This window comes from Lepus europaeus, chromosome 13, assembly GCF_033115175.1.
Source record: "Lepus europaeus isolate LE1 chromosome 13, mLepTim1.pri, whole genome shotgun sequence".
Classification (NCBI taxonomy): domain Eukaryota; kingdom Metazoa; phylum Chordata; class Mammalia; order Lagomorpha; family Leporidae; genus Lepus; species Lepus europaeus.
In genome coordinates this window covers 50,819,088-50,845,609 of record NC_084839.1, presented here as the reverse complement: position 1 = coordinate 50,845,609, position 26,522 = coordinate 50,819,088, and the positions used below count along the sequence as shown (strand labels likewise).

The following is a 26,522-nucleotide window of genomic DNA, read 5'->3' as shown; positions in this document are numbered from 1 at the left end:
TGATTACTTTTGTTCTAAGAAAGCACATGAATCATGAGAAAAGGCATCTACCTTTAAATGCTTCTTAAAAAAATGTAAGAAGTAAGACCAAACCCTCCTGCACATCTTCCAAAGAGAGTTATGTGTGAACAGGTGTGAAAGCCATGAGTTGCTGCAGCAGCCAAGGTGGGTCGCTGGACCGTGTCTCTTCTGAGTCTGGCCTGGAAGTTTCACAGCCAATGGCAAGACACTCAAATACTTGAGCAGTATTAAAGTGTTCAGAAGGCCTCTCCACTGAACCTTGTGCCCCCATGTCACGGCAGCAGACAAACCTACTAGGAACCTATTACAGGGCAGTGTGTTCAGAACCCCACTGCCACACACAACTTACACTCTTTTACAAAGCAGGATGTCTGGTAACTAGGAGGTGATCCTTAGTGCGATCCACCCTTACCTTCTCCATCTGTTGCAAACTTCTGGGCAGAGGCATTCACCCCTCTCACACGCTCAGCCTGGATGCCAATGTCTGCCTCAACCAGGGCGTGCTTCTGTAGCAGGTCTTCTACGCCAAGCAAGTGTTTGCCATAGTCTTGAGATAATAATAGCACCTGTGCACAAGAAGGGACAGAAAGGACATTTGTGAATGCATCTTTGGCTTCAGTGCCACATCATCTTTGGGAAAGCAGAGATCCAGCATCCAAGCTGCACGTTCCCTCCATCCTGCCGTGGACTTGCTACCTTTGGAGACGATGATGGCAAACGAAACAGAACAAAAATGAAAGAAATCTGAAAGCCAGCATCAACAGAGACAAGAAGCTAAGGATCATCTACCAGAGAATAAGAAGTCAAATCAACACTAAAAAGTACAGTATAGGAAGAAAAGGAGGGCAACTGTAAGAAAGATTTCAAAATGTGAACTGAGACGTCTAGACCTGCACAGGAACAACTATTCAAGATGGTAAGACAGAAAGGTGACAGACCTGTTCAATTTTAACCTTTAAACACATCTCTTAGAAGTTACATCCCTGAAGTGAATGCTGTTCCTGTTAGGAGCTTTTTGGCTCGCTCTACAACACTGAGCAATCACTGGGAGAGGAATCGAGGTGAACAGCTTTCGGCCACATCTTAGACCAAGTAAGGAGAGCAGGGTCAGGTGGCTTTCACACTTAGTAGACCAAACCTGTTAGATTTAAGTCTGAACACATATTTTTTCCCATCAATCAGCTGAATTTGGTTGGGTGCCTTATTCTACACCCTCTCCAGATGGAATTTTGACTTCCCTTATACAAGTCTCGCCCCACCTGCATAATAATACGCATCATGATTTATAAAATGGCAGGCACCTCTGTGCTACATTTTATGAGCAGTTCTATTTTAAGAGGTCAAGACAGACCATAACCAAGAACACTATAAATCTGGGACAATAGGAGGGGAAACTGATGCTATCAGGTGACCTTGCTGCTCTGCCAGGAAAAATTCAAGAGGTAAGCAGCAGATGAAGACTTACATCCTGGGAAGGAAATCTCTTGCATAAGGTCAGGCTTGGGAACACAGAGTGCTGAGATAAAAGAGGCTTCACAGAGCTGCTGAAAGCTGCCCTGTTCTGTTCTCTGTGCAAGGCTCAATGTCTCCCAGCTGGAGAAGTGCCTGACGTGGGTAAGCATTCCACGGCCTCCAGCAGAAGACACACACATACAGCACACGCCATGGCAGGTCTCTTTCTGAGATGGGGGAAAGCTTGGAACTCTATGCTCAGAGCTGTCAGCAATGGCAATGAAGGCACAAACCAGCCACTGTCACCTGGCCTCATCCCATGATCTACACACATACTACTCCACTCAGTCCTCACAACAACTGCGTTAGGTATGTGGTAAGTATACTCTCCACTTCAAGAAAAGAAGGGGCTCAAGCAGATCAGGCAACCGGGGCACTCATGATTGCAACTCTGGCTGTCTGGTTCTGTCAAGCGTTCTGTCCACACTGCCTTGCACTTTCCCACCTGCCCATGCCACCTCCCAAGACCCCAACCCACAGCAGTAGCATTCACACACAGGAGGGACAAGAAGACGGAAAGCTACTTCAACTCTGAATGACTAAAAACAGAGAGAATCATAGTCTGGTTCATTTCCTACACAGGAATATATCTAAGTTAGATCTAAACCACAGTGGAAGACCTGTAGCTACTGAACTGGTCTCTGTCACCACTTATTCACACTCCATGTCTCATTTAACTTGTGAACTAAAAATATCCCCTTGGGCAGTGTAGCCCCTCTTTGGCTCTGACAGAGCAGACAGAAAAGGGGTACAATTGTGGAAGTCAGTGGGAGGGTCCTAAAAGAGGGGCCTTGTTGTAACAGCTCTGGCCTTCTTTCCTTTTGGTCAAGTGTTACCTTCATTTCATCCATCCAGTCCATAATGTAGAGCATTTCCTGGAATATTTTCTGCAGCCCCAGGTTCATCTCGAGGCGCTGCCTACGGGCCCTGAGCAGTTCCAGCAGGTATTCCCAGAGCCGGATGACATTGTCCTTCCTGGCTGTGATGCGCTTGATGTCGTGGTAGTTCTCTGCCTCCAGTTCTCTGGCCACAGCCACCACGGCCTGCACACGCTCCTCGTATGCGGCAATGTCTGTCTCAATGGCCTCGTGCTTTTTCGTTGCAGCCTCAACTGCAGGCAGATCAAATCCAAAGTTGTCCTATAGAGAAACAGATTGAAAAAAAAACCAAAAAACCCACAAGATTTTAAAAAGTCATCCAATAGAAGTGAAAGAAACAGAGAACAGAGCCAGGTCATACTCTCAGGCCCCATACCCCACTGGTCTCTACCTTCCCTGGGATCCTTAACATTCTGTGCTTGAACTCTGGTGCCCTCCCAAAAGCAAACCAGCAACTTCCCATTTTTCCAGAGGGCCCCGGCTCCCATCTAGTTTCTGACTTCAGAGACTGGAGCAGGTGACAGGTTATGGTGAAGTCACCCAGAAAAAGAGGCCACTTGTGTTGACCTCATGATAGTCTTAACTGCTCTGAAGAGTTGGTTGGTCAAAGAATGGGAGCAGTTCACACACAATCACTGTCTCTAAATAAACTCTGCTTGAGCTGCTTCGAAATCTATGAAAAGTTAGGTAAATGGAAGAGAAAGTATATTAGAAGCTATAAACATCCTCTTCACAGGAAGTAGGCATGACTTGACAGCTACTCCTGAACACCTAGTGCCGATGAGCAGCTGTCCTGCGAACCTGTGCCCCTGAGCTAGTCTCTGCTTCTGGGCCACCGCAGGAATGGACCCATGAGTTACGTGGAGGGCAGGACCTGGGACACCAGCCGCTGGTTCTCGCTCAGCCACGTCTCCCTCATAGCTGCCTTGCGATCAAATCTGCGGGCGAGCTGTTCCAGCTTCTCCTGTCTGATGAGCTCGTTCCGCAGGGCCAGTTCTCTCTCGTGTTCTGCTTTTTCCAGTCTTTCCCAGGCCTACGGAAATGGGGAGAAAAAAGAGTTTCCGGCAACGTTCAAGGAGCCCTTGCGGCCATAGTTGACAGCTAGTGTTTCTCAAAAAGACCCAAGAACTTGAAAGGAAAATCCTGTTCCCACCCTCAATGACTTGAGAAAAAAACAAAGTTCTCTCAATGTGGCTTCATGGGAACACGCTCCCTTATCTGAATCTAAAGATCCTGTGTTGTACTAGAAAAACAAAGCACTGCAGATATACAGCAACATAATGAAGTTACAAACCTCTCACTTTAAAAGGAATTAATGATCTTAAAAGTTGTGATTATATAAAAACAAAGCAGCTTTTCTAAAATAAATGTCATTACTCCCCCATTAACTCCACCCTGAGCCATCTGTCTTTAGTTTATCTACTTGAGTATTTCTTTCAAACCAACTCCTGACCACTTTTCCACATTAAATTTATTCTTATGAAATACATCTAACTTCATATTTAAAAAAATCCAAAGATTCCACTCAAAAGAATTTAAGTGTACAACAGAACACAGAGTTCTGGATTTTTCAAATTTCGAGCTAGAAATTATATCCCTGATGAAATCCTGTAACTGCAGATATGCCAGGCATGATAAGGGCAACTGTTCCACACCCTAAGCCCTACAACCTCCGGAGATTCCAAATATGTGAACTATGGTCTCAAGTTGTTCTTGCCTGTGGTTTAAAGATGTGTGAGTTGACTGTCTTACATAGATGAGGAATAAACAGGAAAGAGGTCCAAGTAACAAGGCAAATAGTCTAAGACAGGAAAACCTACCACTGCCCTGAAGAAACTCCAATGGCTGGACTGCTCTAAGTATTAGCTTGACCATCTGCGATTCAATGATTCAGCTGAAAGGCACACACCATCCCAGTCTCCTGTCCTCTTAGCAGTCAAAACCAAGATGGTACCAGAAGCGTGGGAGAAGGTCAGGGACAGCACGGGACAGGACACGTCCACTTTACCTTGTTGATATCAGAGATGAGCTTCCCCTCCCGGGGCATGTAGACCTTCTGATTGTTGGCCCTCATCTTGCTCTGAATTGTGAAAAGCAGCACTTCCAGGTTCCCCTTCTCAGTAAATCTAAGCACAGGAAAAACAGCCATGCATGGATTATTTACTGTATTTTATTTCTTCAAGGAGAAAAACTGATTTGCCACTGGAAGAAAAAACATTTCGTACAGCAACACAATTTTAAAAGCCATTCATCTTGGGTCTGATTTGTGTGAAATTCATGTTAAGATAGCAGAGGGTTAGTTACTGGGTTCCAAGACCTTGAATGTTTCTGTGGTTGTTTGTTGCTGCTGGGATTTACATTTGAGGGTTTCAAAGGTACACAGCACTCTCCTATTAATCACCTCATTCAAGATTTAAACTGTAAGTCCTGGATGAAGGACTTCATTCAGAAAGCATGGCTGAATGCATTCAACATAGATTATTCGGAATATCTACTTAGTTTATTTTTCCATGGGTTTTAGAGACATTATCAAGGAGGCTGCAATCGAGTGGGGGTTTTCAAAAAAAACAATGATTTTGGGCTAAGAGAGAAGATAAACAAACCTTATTCAATCATTTCAAGGGCAAGGTAAAACTGGACTTGAACTGACATCCAACTATGGTCTTCATCTAACACGGCTAATATTTGCAGATTCTGCCACAGATCCTTAGGGGGCCTCACAATAGGTTGCTGCCTTAGGCCCACCTATGGACTTACACAACACATTTGATCTGCTAATTCTCTATGATCCAAAAAACAAGGAATTCTGAAGCAAACACTGCAAACACAGGTTTTGGGTAACATGTTGGGGATGTGTATCCATTTCTTAGTATTCTCATGCACGCTTTATGTCACTGGCTCATTTAAACTGGAAAGGACTCAGAAAGGGCAGTTTGTAACATCTCAGTAAAACAGAATCAAATGAAAGTGAGTGAAGGCCACTGGTGAGAGGAATTCCATGAAGGGATGAGATCAGAGGAGCTGGAAAATGGGGTCTGCTGGCTGCAAGGAACTCTCTTCCCTTATCAATGGTCATGCATTACTATTTGTGTCTTACTTGGGTGGTTTCTCCACAGTGCGGTAAGTGTTGAATGCCTGAAGCTGTTGTTGAACCCCGACCAGCGAATTGGCAAATTTGCGGTTGTTCAGAATAATGATGGTTTGTTCAATCCACTCCAGGAGGTCAGAGGCAAGTGATTCATACTTTTCAATCATTTTTTCTGTTTCAATAGCATTGTCAAGCACCTGTAAATAAGCATTAGAAAAACTGAAAAGCAGGATCGTATCCCCATGTAAGGAAAACATGACAGCAACTTTACATGAGCACATGCACACTAATGACAGGCCTGGAAACAGGTCTGTACTACTTCTGCACAAGCGTTTTTAACTCAAGGAACCATTTGTTATTAGGCACCCGGACTATGGCTAACACTTGTGAACAATGACAGCTTAACTCAACTATAACTGGTTCGGTAACCTCCCAACTCCAGGTAGAGATTCTGAATGACTTCTTGTAGCCTAACCTCCACCAACTGCTACAGGAACAAAAAGGACTCTGGTTTGATCCTGGTTCCCATGAATCTTCCATTCTACCACTCGGAGACTACAATACCATCTGGGTTGAGGTATGTGGCATGTGAGCATCAGCTAAATGAGAAGTAAACACAGTACAACTGAGCAATCTTTCTAACTGCCCAGGACACTGGCCAACTCAATCTAAGATTTTTAATACACAGTTTTCTGGGAAGTTGAGGAGAGAGGGAGCTTCTGGGGCTGAGATTCTTCTCAAACACTTAAATATTTTAGCCGGCCCTCCTCCCTCCCATTGCTGTTGGGAGGAAGACATTCTACCGAACACCATGACTTGGAGAGCCCACTGCAAGCTGGTGTCTCTGCTGTGGCACTTTGTGCGTGCACAGGGGAACAAGGTGCTCAGTGGAAGCACAGCAACACATGAACCTAATGAAGTCTCACAGAACTGGTGTGAGCTCACCTTTCCGATTCGTTTTCCTTCAACAGCCAAGGCCTTCATCTTAGAGAAGTAGTGGTAGTAAGTCACCACGTAGGTGATGATGGACTTCTCATCAGGGTGGTCCACACTGATATCTGTAACCCAGAGAAGACGCTGTTGAGAGTACCACTCACAGGGCCACTATTCAGGCAGCAGGAACAACTCAGAACAATTATCTACCACACTAAACAGTCCAGCATCTTCATATTTTTAAAACTTCACAGTTTGGCCAGCACTGCATTGAATGTAAGGATAATGAGGAGGAAGTCATCTCAGTCATCCATTTAACACATGAATATTCATAAAATGCCTTCTCCAGACATGATATGTTCCTTCCTGGCTTCCCCCTACGCCAAAATGGGCTTGTGCTTCTTGAGTTCTCATTCCTACCTACGGCACCAGAATCTCCCCCGATCATGCAGTCTTGGGACATCTTTATCTCCTTGTTAGCCATGTTCAGTCAGTCATGGAATCCTTACTGTCATCCATGGTTCTGACCCGCCCAGTCACTGACACAACCAGACCGGAAACAACGGCTCTCTCCCTTAGTTTTCCTACTGCCCACTTCAATCGGTGCACCTAGACTGATCTTCCAGGAGCATAGCTGGGAACACACTTCCCCCAGCTCAAAACTGTCATTCAATCTGAAGTATCAAGTGTAAGCCCTCTAGTCCTCTAGAATCTGGCCACATTTCCCCTCTTTTTCCCCCATCTGTCCATTCCTCAGTATTCATCACGCCAAGTATTACTCCAGATAGTTCTAATTCCATAGCCTGCTACTTCTCGGCACTACACACTTTTTTTTTTGACAGGTAGAGTTATAGACAGTGAGAGAGAGAGAGAGAGACAGAGAGAAAGGTCTTCCTTCCGTTGGTTCACTCCCCAAATGGTCACTACGGTGGGCACTGCGCCGATCCGAAGCCAGGAGCCAGGTGCTTCTTCCTGGTCTCCCATGCGGGTACAGGAGCCCAAACACCTGGGCCATCCTCCACTGCCCTCCCGGGCCACAGCAGAGAGCTGGACTGAAAGAGGAGCAACAGGGACTAGAACCTGGCACCCATATGGGATGCCGGTGCCGCAGGCAGAGGATTAACCAAGTGAGCCATGGCGCTGGCCCCGGCACTACACACTTGTATCTGAACCAAACCTGACTATTCATTACTCCCCATACACACCCCACAATTTCCAATACACTTCTTTTACTCACAATTTCCCTTGGCCGGAAACGGCCTTCTCTACCTCACTGACTTAGTATCTTTTGTGGTCCAGGTCAAAAGTTCCCCACTCTGATATAGCTGTTATTGGTCCCTATAGCTGGAATTACCACCTCCCACCTGCGTTCCCTTAGACTTTGTTTAAATGGACTCACAGCCTACTTTCTGCCAGAAACTCTAATTACTTATATTTATGCATGTTTTATTTGCTTTACAAGACTTAGTTCCTGAGACTAAGAACCCTGTCTTAGCAACACCCTGTGCCACTTCGCTTTCCAAATTCCTGGTGTGTTGTCTTGCACAAAGTTGAGTAGTCAACAAAGAGAGGGAGCAAATGAATGAAAATGGTAGTCTGGGGTAATGGTAAAACTGAGTGAGGCAGTCAACCTGGGGTAGACTGGGAAGAGAAGATCCATGATAGATTTCAACACATGTATCAAAGGCTCTTTTTTAATGAACATTCATATACACACCTTCATTTCTACCCCAACAGCCCTGTGTAAGGCAAGACTGCTTCTCTTATTTTAAACCTGAGAACACTGGGGCACAGGACTGGGATGCTCCCTGCCTGGGGTCACCAGGCAGCCAATGACAGCTCAGCCAGAACCACAGCTACTGTTGCCACACCATGCTCCTATGTCTGTTCAACCCCATCAAAGTATGCCCAATGGATAGAATGGCAGACAGTAAGAAAAAACTGCCAATCCTGTATGCAAATCAACACAAAATGTTGACATAACTGGAAACAGAGGCAGGCAAAACCTTTCCTTTTTAACTTATCTGCAGACAACTTGAGGCACTGGACAACTAATAATAGCTACAGATAACTAACAATCAAGTAATATCAGCCTCCTTTTTTAGCTCCATGTCTTGTGATCCAGGAGACATCAATCCCCTATTCATACTGGGCAGTCATTAAAAAGATTAATAAAATGAGCAAGTTATTAAAAAATGTTGTCACTGTGACAGGGGAAAAATAAAGGTTCTTTATCACAGCACAAAGAGCTAGGTCTAAGGAAAAATTTTTCCCAGAGAGAGGTAGGGGTTAAGCTGGAGATTTACTGCAACTCAAGAAATTTTAGTTTCATGTTTATAATGAAAAGAATCATTTAATGGGTTAAGCACAAAAATAATTTTATCACAGCCTTTTCTGTAGTGAACATGTCAGTCAATCTGATGCACTGGAAAACAGCGAGAAGTCTGCTTGGCTGCCTCATGACCTCAATCTGCCCTTGAGGAGTTAAACTTCCTGTACTTTATTTGTAAGAACTTTAAACTTCCACTCACATACACACAGTTTTTCTCTTTCCCTGTTACTTGCTCACAGCTGGGAGGATCTATAAACTTACAGCACTACAAACAAATTTTCTGTATTTTAAATGCTTCTCAAAATTAAAAAAAGTTCTTATGAGAAATCTTGCTAAATGGAAGCCTACAATTAGGATTTTAAGCAACAAACCTAGGGGACTGCCCCTTGAAAGTCAGCTCCCTGTCTGTCCACCTGCTGTCAGGCTCTGGGGTCCTGGTGTGGAGATCCAGGGTAGAAGAGAGATGGGTTCCACACATAAAATGGGACACTCAGACATAAGCAGAGACTGTTGACTGCTGGCCCTTCTGCCACCCATACGTCCCTCTTCTCTGCAGGCACCTTTCACTGGCAAATAGCACAGTCTTCTAACAAGGCCTCTGTATCAGGCTCTGCTCAATCCAAGGCAACTGGATGCTCACCTTTGGATGAACGCCAGTCAACAGCATCTGTTGAGGGCTCACACCAACCTCTTTATTTTGAACACCAATGTCAAGAACTGTCAATGACTCCCGACTATCTGCTAAACAACCTTTAAAGTTGTAGTCGGTGGACCCGATCCACCTTTCCAGTGGTACCCTCTTCTGTTTCGTCCCATTCCCACTGAGTCCTCCTCAGTCCCTGAGGGTGCCTTCCTCTTTACTGGTTCTGCGCCTCTGATCACGCAAGTTCCTCTGCCTAGAATGTCTGCTCCTTCAGACTGGATTTAAACCATATTTATCTTTTTTCCCAATGTTACCTTTTCCACAAATCCTCAAGTAATTCCCCTAACCAAAATTAAGCCCCTCTTCCTTTGATAATTCCCAAAGCAGATAAAACAACACTGATGTCAAAGTGCTACATTTTATCCTCTAGTCCTTACCTTCAGGGTCCAACAATTTAGTGAGGCCGAGGTGCTGCTCTGCCAGGTTAAATGCATTCTGCAGATTGTAGTGTGCGTTGGATTTCTTTAGTTTGTCAAAATCTATCAGGTCGGGCCTGTGCAGAACACAATAAAAATCACGGCTCGGGAACAAATCATGTAACCAGTGACACGTGATTACTCCAAAGATGTTAACCTAACCATTTAGTCGAGTAAAACTCTATGAGACTATGCAGTCAGCAGACAATGAAGTCTGATCCTTAAACAAACACTTCAAAGGTTATTAAAAGAACTGAAGATAATGCACAAACTTGTTTACTTCTTTGAGGGAATTTCCATATTCTCCCTGTTACAGGGAATGCTGGAATTCCCACCATCTAAGGCAGTGAATATAAACATCAAAAGCCACCCAGATGTGCTACAGAATGGCAACACTCTGCCCCACTACTGTCAGCGTGATGCCACCCAACCTACCGGTGTTTGTGTATCAGAGCGTTGAAGGCCATGCCGTCCCTCCAGCTAGTGGTGAAATTATGAATGTTGACATTGGGGTACCTGCCAAGGACAAAGCACAAGAGAAAAGCAACAAAATTATTAAATAAAGGCTTCTACTTTTGCTAAATGTGGTGTTAAAAAAAAGTTTGCAAGCACTGTGAAATCCAAGACAGTGAATAGTGAACATCAGCAAAGAGAAAGCATCCCCTCAATTTCAACTTGCTATGAAATACAAATACAATGTACATCCATGTGGTTTTTATTACTTATTCAATCTCACAAAAGATATGAACTGTGCCCTGCGTTTAAAACGCTAGTCTTACTTAGGAAGTGGCCACGACCTAGGCCCATCAGTGGTCTCTGCTTCCACTGGCTTCCTGCTCCACTCACCAGGACATTAGCACCTGCTGTCACCAAGATCTGAATTGACCTGGTCGTGCAACAATCAGCTTTCTTTTTTCCTATCTTTTAGTTGGATGAACTTTTGTGTGAAAAACTTCTGTGTGAACAAATGCCATTTGAAAACCACCTCGCAATGAACTGGCTATTCTACACCATCCTGAAAATTAAAAACTTAGTGCCTGAATTTATTCATACCTTACTGACTTTACTTGATCTCCTAATTGGGTCATAAGCTACAGTTTCCTCACTTCACGTTCATTACAGTTACATTTTCATTTTCACAGTAGTTTTGACAGTAACTCTCTAACCTGATATAAAACTAGTTCTCATCAAGTATCTCTGGCCCTAAACAAATCTGAGAACTTACAGGTTTCACAACAGCTGAGCCCTGACAATTTTTGTGAGCAATAGAAAAGATGCAGTTCTATAAAAAATATCTTCATTACAATTTCAGTGAAAGAACATTAAGGGGTCTCTAAAGGTACATGGAAATTTCTATTATAAAAAAAACAAAATAAACAACTTTTAATTCTATTTTTCGTGAACTTTTTGAAGTACCCTCAGAAAAGGAAAATGGAGGCAGATAATGTCCAAAGATTACTCATTTAAGTTTACTGTGTAAAGCTCCCCAAAATTGTGGAAATGAAAGGGAGGAAAAAACTCATAACTGCATTGTTAATGTCATAGATGTGATTCTTGAAAATGCTTTCTGGTTTTTAAAATTCAAAATACAAGGCCCTTTGATATTTCTTCAACTCACTGTGATTTATTTTTATTTATTTGCCTGCAGTGGCTGTGGCTAGACCAAGCTAAAGCCTGGAGCCTACAACCCTATCAGGGTTTCCAATATTGGTGGCAAGTACCCCACTATTTGAGCCATCACCTGCTGCCTCCATGCTAAGTATCAGCAGGAAGCTGGAACTGGAAACACAGCCAGGACCCAATCCCAGACATTCTGGTATGGGATGCAGACATCCCAAGTGGCATCTTAACTAGTGCACCAAATATCTGCCTTTATAGGGTTTCCTTAAAAAGAGAAAGGAACTGATTTTAGAGACATGACAGATTCAAAATATAAATCAGAACTCCTTCTACTCTGAGAACTAGCTGACATGTCAGCCTATCAACTGCTTACGAGGTAATAAGACTTCTCAATGCAACCAGTGGAAAAGATACCTGTCAACACCTTCTAAATGACGAACCACAGTGGAACTCAGCCCTGGAAGCAGCAGCCATGATACCCTCGAGTTCACACTCACCCAGCTGTCTTCATCTGGCACCATAACAGCAATGCATCCTTGGCAGATTTCTTCTCTTTGTTGTCTTCAGTTTCCACACTGATATCCTGGATCTAAGATTCACAAATAAATAGCAGATACATAAATGGGTCAGCTGCCTGTCAAGAGCCACTGAAGAACACAGGGCTACACAAACATAAACAATTAATTTTCAATCAAAGCCCTGCCCTGCAGACTACCTGCACTAGGTGTCAATGAAAACTGCTTCCTGAAGTTAGGGCTCAAATCAGAAACATCAGCCGCAACTTGATTTTCTACTGTGCACAGACATGAGGCTGTAGGGAAGGTGGGCTACCTACATGGCTTTCCAGCATCTAGGGGAGGTCATTTCTGGCCCTGAGAGAGACCACAGTGGTTCACACAGTAGACACCTAGAGCCTCGCCAGGCCCCGGAGAAATATGAAGTTCAAATTTTCAAAACCAAACATTGTTTATATCAGGGTGCAACTTCAATGGTGAGAGCACTGTGTGTACCATTTCCTGAAAGTGGACCCAAACTCCCAGAGAAAAAGTACACTTGAATGCTACGCTTCCATGGTCTGCGTTTGTGAGTCCCCCAGGGGCAGCGTGTCTTTACGCATTATACAACATACCTGGGCTCCTGGCACCAATGTCAGGCCCTTCCTGGGTGTGAACAGAGGTTCTACCACCTATTTATGTCCTTGGTTGAGATCCTCAGCCTTCCCATCTGAGGAATGGCAATGGTTACCAGTGGCCACCTCACAGTACTGATGTGTACTTAAATGTGACAATGAACATGAAGTGCTGAGCTTCAAAAATGATATGGTACTCAGCAATGGTATTTCTTGGATGAGCAGCCAGATACCAGTTATATGACTTTAGACAAGTACTCTGAATATCTTTTTGTCTTTATTTTCCTTTCATATAAACAATATAGGATACAGGCTGGGAATGAATGGTGTTGGCCCACGTCATCTGTCACTTCCCAGCACTAACCACTCCCATCCCAAGCTTCTCTGCCCTGGCCCCATGACATCTCTTTACACTCAATCTACAAAAACTTCCCATATTCTTTTTGAAAAAGAGAAGAGGGACAAAGTATCAAATGACTAGGAAGCAAAATAACTATACTCTTAATTGTGGTAAAAATAGGATGTCTGAATTTGCATAAGCTCCAAACTCAATTATAATCATTAGCTCATGTGCAGAAAATGGATATAGAATGACTAATCCTCATGCAAAGAAAAGCAGGCTAGAACTGTGCCAGTTTTCCTACACTTCCGTGGCAATACGGGTATCCCTTTCTAGAGCATTCTGAAAGAAGAATGTCAACTGTTTAGACCAGGCAGACTCCAAGACTGCCAGTTCCTTTCACCATCATTCATGCTAAATAACCAGCAAGTAAAAACCTATGAGTCACCATCGAGTATTTAATGGGTGTCTACTATGCATATACAGGACAGGTCATATCTTGGGAGCTATGGGGAGAACACACATGAACGAATACACACACACACACACACAACTTAAGAATTATATTCAGGAGCTGGGGAGAAGAGACCTCTGTAGACACATAGAGAAATTTCACCAAGGAGACAGAACATGTGCTGGGCGCCGGCTGACACAGAATCAACACATATTTGTGGAACAGGTGACGATTTAATAAAGCTGCTGGAGGAAGCGGAGTCATGTAAGACACCAACACTGCAGGCCATGCAGTAACATCAGCAGCCCATGCTTCTTGCCTCAAAGGAAAGGGAGAAAGTACCCATCAGCATTTATAGGTTGAAGTGTAGAAAAAGGAAAGCTGGCAGGAAGCTAATTAGTCAATGACTCAACCCAATTCACACTGAAAAACGGCTGTGTGTGCCAGCTCCCCTGACATGGGCACTGACCCACTGACAAGCCATGAGCAGGATGCCCTTCCATGCTCTGACCACTACAGGCCAGAGGAGACAGAAATACAATATTTTACTCTGCAAAACTGGAATGGAGCTCTACGAATGTCCTGCTCATTTCACCTCTACTAAAACACACACTGAGAGCAGTTAATTACTGAATTTAATGGCAATGCCTCTGTTGCCACTCAGGAACTAGATGACAGAAACCTGCCTTAGAGTTCTGGGGGGTGGGGTGGAGGAGGAGAATGCCCCCTTGATTGTTGTAACTACCTCCCGTGACAATGCCACTTCCTACAGTGGCTCCCTCCTCAAGCTTACTAATTAGAATCACTGGAGCTGTCCCGGGAACCTGAATTACTAAGCAGCTTTTCTGCAGCATTGGGCATGTGACATCAGCTGGTTTGGAAGCCAGCACTAGGGGCATCTCTTTCTGCTAACTCCAGCTAACTCCACTTCAGCCTTCCTCCCAGCCATGCCTGAGGGCACTAAAACGCAAGTCTGATCCCAGGGGAAGTGAGAGGGGGAAGGCTGATTTCAGAGTTTCAGTAGAAAACAAAGACTGCTATAAATTTGATTTTTCATTTTCCTTTTGTCGTGTGAGATTTTTATTTACCCAGAAAAATCAGCAAGATCTTTATCAAAAGGGCAGCAGAGGACGAAGGGGCAGAGGGATCATAGTCACCAAGGAGACAGCACTGTTAGCGTATCTGTTTGCAGTCACCTGACACTACGTGCCCACATTTCAAATGGTAACTGAAAAGCGTGAGCTTCCCGAGTGTGTGCCTGCAGGCAGAGCCAGTCACCAGGTGGGAGGTGTGGCCCAGTACTGAAACGCTGAGATCACACTTGGGGGTCAGAAACACCCAGTGAAGCCTAGACTGGCTGTGGACTCCTGGGCAAGGCTCCAAACTTCCCTTGGGTTCTCAGGTTTTCTCATAAAGCAAAAGAACTGGACATAATGACCTTTTGGCTCAAAATATTTGTGTACCTACAGCCTTTCCGCCCGCCAGGTACTGCAAAACCATCCTCAGCTCAAACAAACATGACATTTGTGCTTTCTCCCTGAAGGTGATTCTTCACATTCAACTGAGAATGTGAAGGTGAGAAGGGAGCCCACACACATACCACAGCCCTAAGCGGCTTCTCTTAAACATATGCTGCATCACATGCCACAGCTTGGTGAGGTTCAGTCTCACGTTAGTGAGCCAGCCTCAGCCACAGGCTTGTCTCTTTGCTCTTGAAAGCTGAGCAGCCCAGACCACACATCTCAAGGTGTCAGTGCAGTCGTGGGCAGCCTGGAAACACACACAGCACCAGTGGGTCACATCTGACAGGAGGACCAGAGCTTCCAGGGATGAGTAAGACTGCAGAAGAATGTAGCAGTATCCATAGGCCTACAGGACAGCAAGGGACACAGGGCTCTGCACACTTGACCGAGATGAGGCCTTCCTGGGCCCTCTGGAAGGAGGCCAACTGCATGGGGATGCTCACACCTGGGGGCCGGCCACCCTGGGCCAAGTGTCTCACCTGGAAGCGCAGGATGATGGTCCAGATGAGGCCGAGTGTCAGCCGGTGGTTCCCATCCACAATGTCGTGGGACCCCATGTTCTCAAGATGGACTCTCTGCTCCTTCAGGAACTGAAGGGCCTTGTCTACATTCTCCAGACAGTGGATGCGCATTCGTCCCTTTGTGGGTTTAGGCTAGAGAGGGGAGAGCAGAGGTGGAAACAGATCATCAAACAAGGCAGAGGCAGGCCCACGTTATAGGCAGAGCCACGCACGCTGGTTCACGCAGCCCTCCCACCTTAACCAACACCCTGAACCCCATGTGCACTCATTTGGCCCAAGAATCGCATTTATCTAACAGTCTTAGGAAAGTTTATAAGGAGATGGTAACCGATTTCTTCTCAGATAGATTTGCTTAATTGTGGAAGCTACACAATTTATAAATTGGCACAGAACTATACATTCAGAAAAAGGAGAACACAGTTTTAAGAGGGTTTTTCAATGCTACTGTCGCTGTCCACACTCTCTCTCTCTCTTTTTTTTTTTTTTTGCAGATGCATGGCAAATGTCTGGAGCATTTTCTGATAACTTTAAATTTAATCATAGGTTTGCTCCTTGCTCTGGGATCTTTGCTAAGGTTTGGCTCAAAATGAAAACAAGGCACACATCACCAAAGCTGAATTTCCAAGTGGTGGTTTTGTGAGGTATGTGGCTGAAGGGTCAAGTCAAAGCCTGAGACTTGCTAGGAAGAAAGGAAAAGGGGAAAATATGGAGTAGTCTCATTTGAACAGCCCACACATTCCTTCCTTTGTACCCAGTTACATCACAATCTAAAAGGAGTCCTCAGGACAATTTTATGTGTATATGCTACATATATAGCTACCACATCTCTACTGTGCCCACTATAAATATGCACTGCATACATCCATAGTGAACACATTTATGTCTGCGCACTAAACAACCTGTGTGTATGCCAATTACGCATATGTACAGGACTTTCAACAGGTCTGCTATCTACTGTGCCATGCCCAAGCTCGTGCCCTCCCCTGCCTGGCTCCATCCTTCCCACCCTCTCCTCTACTTCCCATTCCTCCCCTCTAGCAGAGGCTACCCTTGGGCTCACATCACCACCTCTCATAGACTCTGCTAAGGAAGCGCACACCTGGTGTGACGACAGGAGGAGGCACTGAGGCTGGCTCATCCGGCAAAAGCGTCCCAGCTCCCACACCAGCCCCGCCTTCCAAGGCTCAGGTCAAGGCACGTCTTTCCATCCTGGAGACATTTCCAACCACTCAGTTCTCATGGGACTTCCTTTCCTTGCAACGCTACACTCTCACGCCCCGATCACAGAGCCCAGGAATGAATCATCATCTCATCAGGCTGCTGTTGTTTCCTGTAGTGCTCTTATCACTTCCAGCACATCTGGGTGGGGGCTCTCCGAGGGCAGGGAGGATGCTCTTTACGGACTTCTGCTGCATTCTCTGCAGTCTCTGGTTCAGTTTGAAGCACAGAGAATGTGCATAGCAAACTGAACACCCAGGCTTGATCCATGCTGTAAACTTGTCGCATGGGAGAAAGCCAGCCAGGTGTGTGGCCCCTGAGCACACCCAGCCAAGGGAGGCAGTCAGTCCTATGTTAATACTTGCTTTTCTCTCTGTAGTTAAGATCCTCAGTTATTTGCTAGATGGGAAACATCCAAAAGGAAGATTATCTGGGTAACAAGTGGCCATTCTAAGTATGCTCAGTCTTAGATTTTTTTTTTTTTACTTTCTTCTATAGAAAAGATCAAGCAATAATTGAAGAATATGTTGTGACACTATTTAGAAACTTCAGAACTAATTTAATCCAAGTATGTGGAAAATGCTAGGATTTGATATCTGTGTTATGCCAGGTGACAAAACTACATCAAAACCAGGCAATCATGGCCAACACCGTGGTGTAGTGGGTAAAGCCGCTGACTGTACTGCTGCCATACCATATGGGCACTGGTTCGAGTTCTGGCTGCTCCACTTCCGATCCAGTTCCCTGCTAATGCGCCTGGGAAAGTGTTGGAGGATGGCCCAAGTTCTTGGGCCCCTGTACCCATGCGGGACACCTGGAGGAAGCTCCTGGCTCCTGGCTCCGGATCGGCCTAGCTATGGCCTGTACGGCCATTTGGGGCATGAACCAGCAGATAGATCTCTCTCTCTCTCTCTCCCCCTTTCCACCCGCCCCCTCACACCATGTGTGTCTCTGCTTCTCTTTAACTCTTTCAAATTAATAAATAGATCTTTAAAAAACCAAAAAACAAACAAAAACCACCAGGCAATCCAATGAGGCAGGAAGAGGTCAGACAAAACAGAAAAAAAAAAGTGCGCTCAATCTAAACTCCTGTTGACTTGATTCTGTAGATGCTGTCAGGCTGACACAGGTGAACCTCTCAAAGGCACGCCCATCATCGTCTGGGGCCAGCCACCTTAGGCTGCGTCATCAGGCTCTTCTCCACAGAGACAGAGATGTGTGCGGTGCCAGGAAAGAGGCTGCACAACTTGGCGGTTGCTTCTCCTGGGGGCTCTTTCATTTTTTCTAACAGTCTCTCGGATCAGCTATCATTCCTCGTTGCTGAAAAAGTGACTATTGGCAGCAGCCCTTCATTCTTCTCATATCCAGGGGGCTTCTGGACTGCGTGAGACTTCTGGTTAGAACCTGCCTCTGAGCTGAGGGTAAGGACGGTGGTACAGGGATAGTCTGCTGTTCAGAGGACTTTTCCTTTCCTCTTGTGTCAACGTCTGTGCACCTGCCTAGTGAGCATGCCACCTACATTTAGGAGCTATTTCCACCGTGGAGAAAACATCTTCCCGCAGGGGTAGGTGGGCAGAGGGTGGGTAGAGCTCTGCCTTCCATCCTCTAACGTTTTATACACATGCTTAAATTTCCCTGCTGTTCTTCACATCTTCTAAAACATCAAACACACACAGACAAACCAGAGCCACAAAATGTGCTTTTGTTGGGCAATTTTGTTATAGAGAATAATGATTCTAATGGCCAAGTTCCAGTGGTAACTTCCCCCACTTGCTAGCAAATTGGTGCTTCACTTCTCAAGTTTATCTATAAAGCAGGGATAAATACTGCAGTTATCTCACAGGGCTGCTCTACATGAAATGGGAAACAATCGTGATGTTCTCACACCCATGTGTCTCTACCAGCGAAGGGCCCCTCCTCTCCTCCCTAAAACAGAGAGAGGGACTCTCTCCTTTCCCTGTGCCACTTGGGCTTCAAGCTGTTTAAAAATCACATGCCTCCATGTAGACAATGCATGTGAGGGTGAAGAACTCTGCCAATAAGTGCCAGAAACGTTGATATACATCAACTGAGAGGCAAGTTAAAAGCAGAAGAGAAGAGGCCCAAACACTCATATAATGACAATATTCTCACTGCACCACTAAATCAAACGCTGGGCTATGGAGAAAAGAAAGCACAGGAAAATGTGGCTGGTGGTGTGCTGAGGGAGGGGGGATGGGATGAGATGGGAAGAGGATGTGAAAATGCCCAAAGAGTGGCCCTCGTGACTTCTCACATTTTAAGAACTATAAACTTCAAAACTTATTAGGAAACAAGTCTGGAAACCATGATTTACAGAGAGATATTAAGTAAATATTATTACTGCTATGCAACTAGTAATTCACGAGGAAAACTACTGCATGGCAGAAGTTGCTGGGAGATCTGTTTTATTGTTGTCCTACCTCTCTATTTTCCAACCACTTTCCTTAATTGCATATTTTTTAAAAAAAGATTTTATTTATTTGAAAGAGTTACACAGAGACAGAGGAGAGGCAGAGAGGTAGGGAGGTCTTCTATCCACTGGTTCACTCTTCAACTGGCAGCAACAGCTGGAGCTGCACCGAGCCGAAGCCAGGAACCAGGAGCTTCTTCCAGGTCTCCCAAGTGGGTACAAGGGCCCAAGGACTTGGGCCACCTTCTACTGCTTTCCCGGGCCATAACAGAGAGCTGGATGGGAAGTGGAAGAGCTGGGGCCGGCACTGTGGCGCAGTAGGTCAATCCTCCACCTGCGGCGCCAGCATCCCATATGGGCACCGGTTCGTATCCCAGCTGCTTCTCTTCCCATCCAGCTCTCTGCTATGGCCTGGGAAAGCAATAGAAGATGGTCCAAGTGCTTGGGTCCCTGCACCCATGTGGGAGACTTGGAAGAAGCTTCTGGCTCCTGGCTTCGGATTGGTGCAGCTTTGGCCACTGCAGCCATTTGGGGAGTGAACCAACAGAAGGAAGACCTTTCTCTCTGTCTCTCCCTCTCACTGTCTGTAACTTTACCTCTCAAATAAATAAATAAAATCTTTTTTTTTTTTTTAAAGAAAGGAAGTAGAGGAGCTGGGACTTGTACCGGCACCCATATGGGATGCCAGCACGTGGCAGCTTTACCCTCTATGCCACAGCGCCGGCCCCCTTGATTGTATCTTACCAGAAACTCACTCATCTCCAGAGGACTATTAGCTCCCTCTTAAAACAAAAGGATACACTAAACATGGTGAAGTTAGGTGACATTCTGGTGGCAGAACATGAAGAAGAGTAAGAATCAAGACTGCAAATCAATACACCAAATCTGACATCTTCTATTCACTTCCAAGAGGGCACCTGAAACACCTGAGGGCCCAATACTTGGGCAAGTTTAAGCAGTAGTAACTACAGGAAACGCATTTTAACAAGTGACAAGGATCTTCACACTATCCACAGAAATGTGATGGCTGACTGTACAGCTCCCAGGATCTAAAAGCCCCCAGCTGCCATTTATGGAGCAACGACCGTGTGTTCGTGTATCTGTATCATGTGGCTTATGGCTGTGATGACGTGAATCCTCACAATACCCCGGTATTATTGTAATTCTCAATCTTGTCATTTCATAGGCAAGTGAAGTTATCTGGGCAGCTAGTCAGTATGTGGCCAACTCCAAAGCTCATTTATTTTTTAACCATACACCAAGAGCCTGGAACAGAGAATACAAGAGAGCATGGCAAAGTCTTCCATGTGAAGGGAAGTAAGAGCTTCCCATCTGGCAGACGGTTTTCTTTCTTTTTTGTTTTGTTTTGCTTTGTAGAACTATTTTTGTATTGCTAACCTTTGTGTTCCCAATAGGAAGAGATAACAATGGATAAAGCCACACACAATGGCATGCGGGGGTGTCTCAGTGATAAACACTTTCTGAAGCCTCCCTCAGTGGCACATTCCTCAAGGAAAGCAGTGCTGCCTATCTTGCCTCCCTTAACCACCATCAGATTCCTAGGATGACAGGGCGCTGCTCCCATTCCCACGGCAACGTGCACATTTCTGCCCTGTACCACTACTGATGGGACAGCCTGAAATACCATTCAAGTGGAGACCAGGATCCCTATGAGACCCATGGAACTGGCGCCCAGCGGGTTTTGCGGGCTGGAAGGCAGTTCCTCTGAGGAAATGCCTATTTTTATGGATTCTCCTTTAAGTCATCTGATAAAGCTTCCCTTCCCCTCTTCACGCTGCCGTCTGTGCTCTGCTCTGCTCTCCTTTCTTCCTTCCCTCTCCTTTTTTCTTTTTGCAGGAGTTTTTCCTGCTTCCTCTTCCCAAGTCCCCTTCTAGTCTTGTAAGGCCCCTTCTAGTCTGTATTTTTACCTACCACACCTCTATCCCCAAAGCCATATTCTTTCTAACTTTCTAAAAAGTGGAGAGGGAATTATGGGCTCAACAACCACCTGTAGGAGCTGAAAACACAATTCTAATTGCTCACCAGAGCTGCTCAGTCTAAGCCCTGCCTCTGAGAAGCAATGAGGCCTTGGGTAAGTTCTCCCACATGCCAAAGCCCTTAAGGGAAGAATGAGGGAGTTGCCTGGTTCTCCCAGGTCCTATGTTCTGCTCCAACTGTCTGTCCAGCTTTGAGTTTAATGTCACCATCTGCAGAACTATGAGACAATCACAATGATGGGGTTTTGGTCAGTGCCACTGATTTGGTCTTCTCTTTGAACACAAGTGGGGAACCATCTTCCCACCAAGGGCCATTTGGAAATTCATTATCACCTTTTGCAAGCTATACAAAATTATACTATCATTCACAAGCTATACAAAATTATTAAAAACTAGCCTGCTATAGTTACTGGAGTACCAGCTGTGTTTGCCTTGACAGGCAAGACCAAATGATCTCATGGGCTCCATATGGCCCCTGGGACGCGTGATCCCCACCCCTGGAATAGGAGAGGAAGACCCAGGTACAGTTTCTGCAGGGTATTCTGGAAGATCCTGGGGACTTGGGCCAACCTGTAATCCCCACTCCCTTTCTCTATGGGTATCAATAGCAACCCTGATGCCAGCTGGAGGGACTGTCCAAGGGTTGTGGTGTTGGACACAGCACCTGCCCTGGGAACCGGAAGAGGCCAATCCTGGGTATAGATCTGCCCCATATAGCTACATGGTTGCTCCTTCTTTCTGACTTACAGCATCTACTAAGTGAAGATGTGAAAGTCATTTCAGCTGTGGAAGACAACATAGATACTGCCAGGAGGAAGACAAACACAGAAGCTGAATTCTAAAATGCCTGTGGAGCTCTTGCTCAGGTGAAGAGCAGAGAAAAGACAGGAACTGTGGGCAAGTGTTCGGTGCATCATTTAAGATGCTGCTTCGTCTGCCAAAATCACATATCAGAGTGCATGGTTTGAGTTCCTCTCCAATCCGGCTTCCTGCTAATGTATACACCCTAGGAGGCAGCAAGTGATGGCTCAGGAACTTGGTTCCCTGCTGCTCAGGTGGGAGGTCTGGATTGCCTCCCAGGTTAAGCCTGGCCCAGCCCTAGCCACTATGGGCATTTGGGGAGTGAACCAGCAGATAGAAGATTATTTCCATTCCCTCCCCCAACCTCTCTCCTCAGTCTCTCTATCTCTCTCTGCCTTACAAACAAAAAGCAGACACTAACTGGCCTCAGCACACCAACGCAACAGACACTAGCTTATTACACTTTTGTCTTTCAATCAAAAAAAGACTCACAACCATGGGTAGTATAAGATTTCACAATTTCTTCTAATACAATGGTGAGCCAAATTCATCTCACACCAGTCCCCAAACACCTCCCTACATATCAGACTTTGAACTTTCCAAAGACTATCAGCAATTCTTGCCCAATTAAAATTACACAGGTACACAGCGTGGCATTCCAGTAAATCCTGCCCATCTCCTCCCTGGTGGGGACACACTCCGAAGGGTCATTTTCCCTTTCAGCAGGGCTCAGTTGGGCAGGAGGGGACCAACTGACAGGAGGGTGACAGGTCAGACCACATACTAGTAGCACTGGCCTCAGGTAGGCCACTGCTGATCCTGCCTGTTCCTTTTTAAGGTGGAGACAGCAAGTTGCACTCTCTGTTAGTCGCTGAGAAACATTAAAAGCAAAACACACTGAAGTCGCTGTCATTGCTCCTTCCAAAAACCAACTCCACATTTGCCAGGAAACCTGCCCTCCACCACACTCCCTGATGCCCAGCCCCAGCTGCTCCCTTCCCTGGGTCCAACCATGAGCACTCATATCCACTGCCCGTGTTCCTCACAGCTGACGCTCAGCCCCAACATTCACTGGCTTTCTATGCCTGAACCTCTCCTCCTGTACCCAGATACAAAGGTTTCTGGAAGGGTTTGTTTCCCTTCTAAACTCTGGGGCCTTGAGGCCATTCATCTGGCGCTGTATCATGTGCTACCTTTGACTATTACTTCATTTTTTGCATTTGTACCATTGGGCTCTGATTCACCAGGAGAGTGAGTTCTGTGGCTGACTGTTCAGAACAAAAGTAAATTCTCTAACATAAAACTGTAGGAAAACATCAGCTAGGTTCTGTGGCCAGTCCACAAAATCCTATTTCTCTAAAGAAATGCGTTATAGGGAAAAAAATACAAACAAACAAACTCAGAGCAGTTCATGTGAGATTGAAGGCTTAACCAATCTCATGGTAAATCTATCTTTCTCCACCTAGCTCAGCCTGTTTTGGAATTAACGCACCCTCCCTATTCCACCCTCCATGCCACCTATTTTTGTTGCTTTCCCTTGTTAGTGATTGGCGAATGGAGTAAAAAGAGTATCAGAAAACAGAGGGCAAGCAAAACCCAATACCTGTGACTGGTAATGGCAGAGGCTGGGAGAAGGCAGAGGTATTTGGGAAACATTGTGCTATCCCTGTCTGAGACTCTTACTTAGAATCACTCTTCACTGTGGAAGCCCAGGCAGAAAGTGGCAGGTGCAGGCACGCTTCTCTGCTGGGTTATCACTTGTGGGCATAACTTCAAAGTGCAGACTCAAAGACCCTCTCACGCCAAATGCCAGGCTGCTGCGAGGCAAACATTTACTCCTCAAGTCCCGTCTTAGAGAACCAGGCCCAAACAGAAAATCACTGGCACAGGTTCTGTGCTCACACTTTTACTTGTCAATCTGATGCTGAACTGCAGGGTGAGTTTATATTTTTAAGAGAACTTTAAAGGCTGGCACTGTGGTGTAGCGGGTAAAGCCATCACCTACAGTGCCAGCATCCCATATGGGCACTGGTTCGAGTCCCAGCTACTCCACTTTCTATCTTTTTTTAAGATTTATTTATTTATTTTAAAGTCAGAGTTACACAGAGAGAGAAGGAAAGGCAGAGAGAGAGAGAAATCTTCCATCCGCTGGTTCACTCACCAATTGGCTGCAACAGCCAGAGCTGTGCCGATCGATCTGAAGCCAGGAGCCAGGAGCTTCCTCCAGGTCTCCCATGTGGGTGCAGGGGCCCAAGGACTTAGGCCATCTTCCACTGCTTTCCCAGGCCATAGCCGAGAGCCGGATCGGAAGTGGAGCAGCTGGAATACGAACCAGGCCCATAATGCCAGCACTGCAGGCGGCGGCTTTACCCGTTATGCCACAGCGCCAGCCCCAGCTCCACTTTCAATCCAGCTCCCTGCTACGGCCTGGGAAGCAGTAGAAGACGGCCCAAGTGCTTTGGCCCCTGCACCTGCGTGGGAGACCCAGAAGAAGCTCTGGCTGTTGTCTTCAGATCAGCGCAGCTCCAGCCATTGTGGCCATCTGGGGAGTGAAATAGCGGATAGAAGACCTCTCTCTCTTTCTCTCATTCTCTCTCTCTCGCAGACTTTTGCACTCTCTGCCTCTGCCTCTCTGTAACTCTGCCTTTAAATAAAATAATCAAATCTAAAAAAACAAAGAGAGAACTTGTTAAAACTAGACCTTTATGCAGAGTTATAATCCATGGTGACTTTACAGCAAGCTGTTAGAAAGGAATGGTTTTGCTTGTTTGCTTTCTTAAAAATTAATTATTAATTTAAAAGGCAGAGTTACAGAAAGAAGAGACAGATCTTCCATCCACTGGTTCACTCCTAATGGCCGCAACGTCCAAGGCTGGCCCAGGCTGGATCCAGGAGCTTCATCCAGGTCTCCCTAAACACTTGGGCCATTTCCCATTGCTTTCCCAGAGGCATTAGCAGGGAGCCGGATTGGAAGTCGAACAGGACTCGAACCAGCATCTATCTGGGATGCTGGCATTGCAGGCAACAGCTTAACCCACTAAACTACAACGACAGCTCCCGGTTTTGCTTTCTTATCAATCCAACCAACTAGCAGTAGCTTCCTGGCACAGCCCTCCTGTTCTCCCACTGCTCCATGAACTGACATGGCTGAGGCAGAAAATAGGGTGGATGTTTCTGGCAGACATCCGGCCCAGGCCAGAAACAGAGGTGGGGGGTTCTGCCTGCTGACGTTCTCCAGAGGATCAAAATCAGGTCTCCTGACAGCCCAAATGCTTACCTCTAACCTGCTTCAATCTAACTCAAGTTCTACTGAGCCAAAATCCAGGGTGGCGTTAGGGTAGAATTGTACAGATCCTTTAACAACTGTTCGTTTGAACTTAAAAAAATCACACAACTTTTCTCCTTGTGAAGGAACTGGCTCTATTAATAAAGCCAATTTGGATAATCTGGCCCCTCAAACATTTATCTACTGTCTACAGCCAAGCTGGTAGTTTAAGTGCTGGGGCTAAAACACTGGCTGCCTGAGACACGGCCCCAGATGGAGCACAACTGTTTGTGTCAGCCAAGGTTTTGGGTCACTAGTGCAGAAAGCCCAGTGCTGGTTGAATGTTATCTGATGACACACGTAGCTGTGGGCACGACTTTACCCAGGCCTGGGAGCTCTAACTACCTCATTAGTTTTGGAATCAGAATGTGTAAGGATTCTCTGAGGGCAAGCTGGCAGGGAGGTGGTCTCCCAAAAGGAGGGGCTCCAACTTGAGGCGTTGGTAGCCCCTCTAGCCAATGATGGTGTGTGCTTTGTGTCCCCTCCAGAAAGTTCCATGAACCAAGAAGACCACGAGACCAAAGACACTCAAAGTCTCCAGTTCAAAGGGACAAGAGCTTTGGCACTCTGTGGTGTCTTTGCTTTTGGAATAACATTAACTGGACTGCCCAACCTCTCATCCAAAATGGCTGTGAGGAGATAATAAGTTAGTTAAGGCACTTGGGGGCTTTACAAAGTACTTTCTGATGACTGCCTAAGAGGTGGAGACAGTGGCCACATTACCACATTCCTCACTTCTCTTCTCCTGGATCTCAGGGTCACTTCTCAAAAAAAAAATTTTGCTAGCAGCAAATAACCAGCAAAGTGGGAGGTGTTTGCATACAACTACAAATTATGCTTGTTGTTTTTTGCTCCCTACTAATATTTTTTTTTTTTTTGGTACCAGTACCAGGCTGTTTTTTAAAATTATTACTTATTTTTAAATTTTTAAAAATTTATTTGACAGAGTCAGACAGTGAGAGAGAGAGAGAGAGAGACAGAAAGAAAGGTCTTCCTTCCGTTGATTCACTTCCCAAATGGCTGCTACGGCCGGTGCTGCGCCGATCCGAAGCCATGAGCCAGGTGCTTCCTCCTGGTTTCCCATGTGGGTGCAGGGGCCCAAGCACTTGGGTCATCCTCCACTGCCCTCCTGGGCCACAGCAGAGAGCTGGTCTGGAAGAGGAGCAGCCAGGACTAGAACCAGCGCCCATATGGGATGCCAGCACCGCAGGTGGAGGATTAACCAAGTGAGCCACGGCGCTAGCACCCCTACTAATACTCTTGTTGCTCTGTTCAGAGAC

At 45.8% G+C, this 26,522-nt stretch overlaps 1 protein-coding gene across 2 annotated transcripts in view; it reads right to left on the bottom strand.

The window, feature by feature from the left end:
• Positions 1–26,522, bottom strand: part of SPTBN1 (spectrin beta, non-erythrocytic 1) — a 209,488-nt gene that overhangs the window by 41,925 nt on the left and 141,041 nt on the right. For both annotated transcript variants that reach the window (XM_062209440.1, XM_062209441.1), the window contains 10 exons: positions 15,429–15,602; positions 12,001–12,092; positions 10,319–10,399; positions 9,845–9,960; positions 6,445–6,557; positions 5,509–5,696; positions 4,420–4,537; positions 3,286–3,444; positions 2,370–2,672; positions 434–587 (listed from right to left, as the gene is read on the bottom strand). In XM_062209440.1, the coding sequence (XP_062065424.1) occupies positions 434–587; positions 2,370–2,672; positions 3,286–3,444; positions 4,420–4,537; positions 5,509–5,696; positions 6,445–6,557; positions 9,845–9,960; positions 10,319–10,399; positions 12,001–12,092; positions 15,429–15,602 (1,498 nt within the window). The remainder of the gene's footprint in view (positions 1–433; positions 588–2,369; positions 2,673–3,285; positions 3,445–4,419; positions 4,538–5,508; positions 5,697–6,444; positions 6,558–9,844; positions 9,961–10,318; positions 10,400–12,000; positions 12,093–15,428; positions 15,603–26,522) is intronic.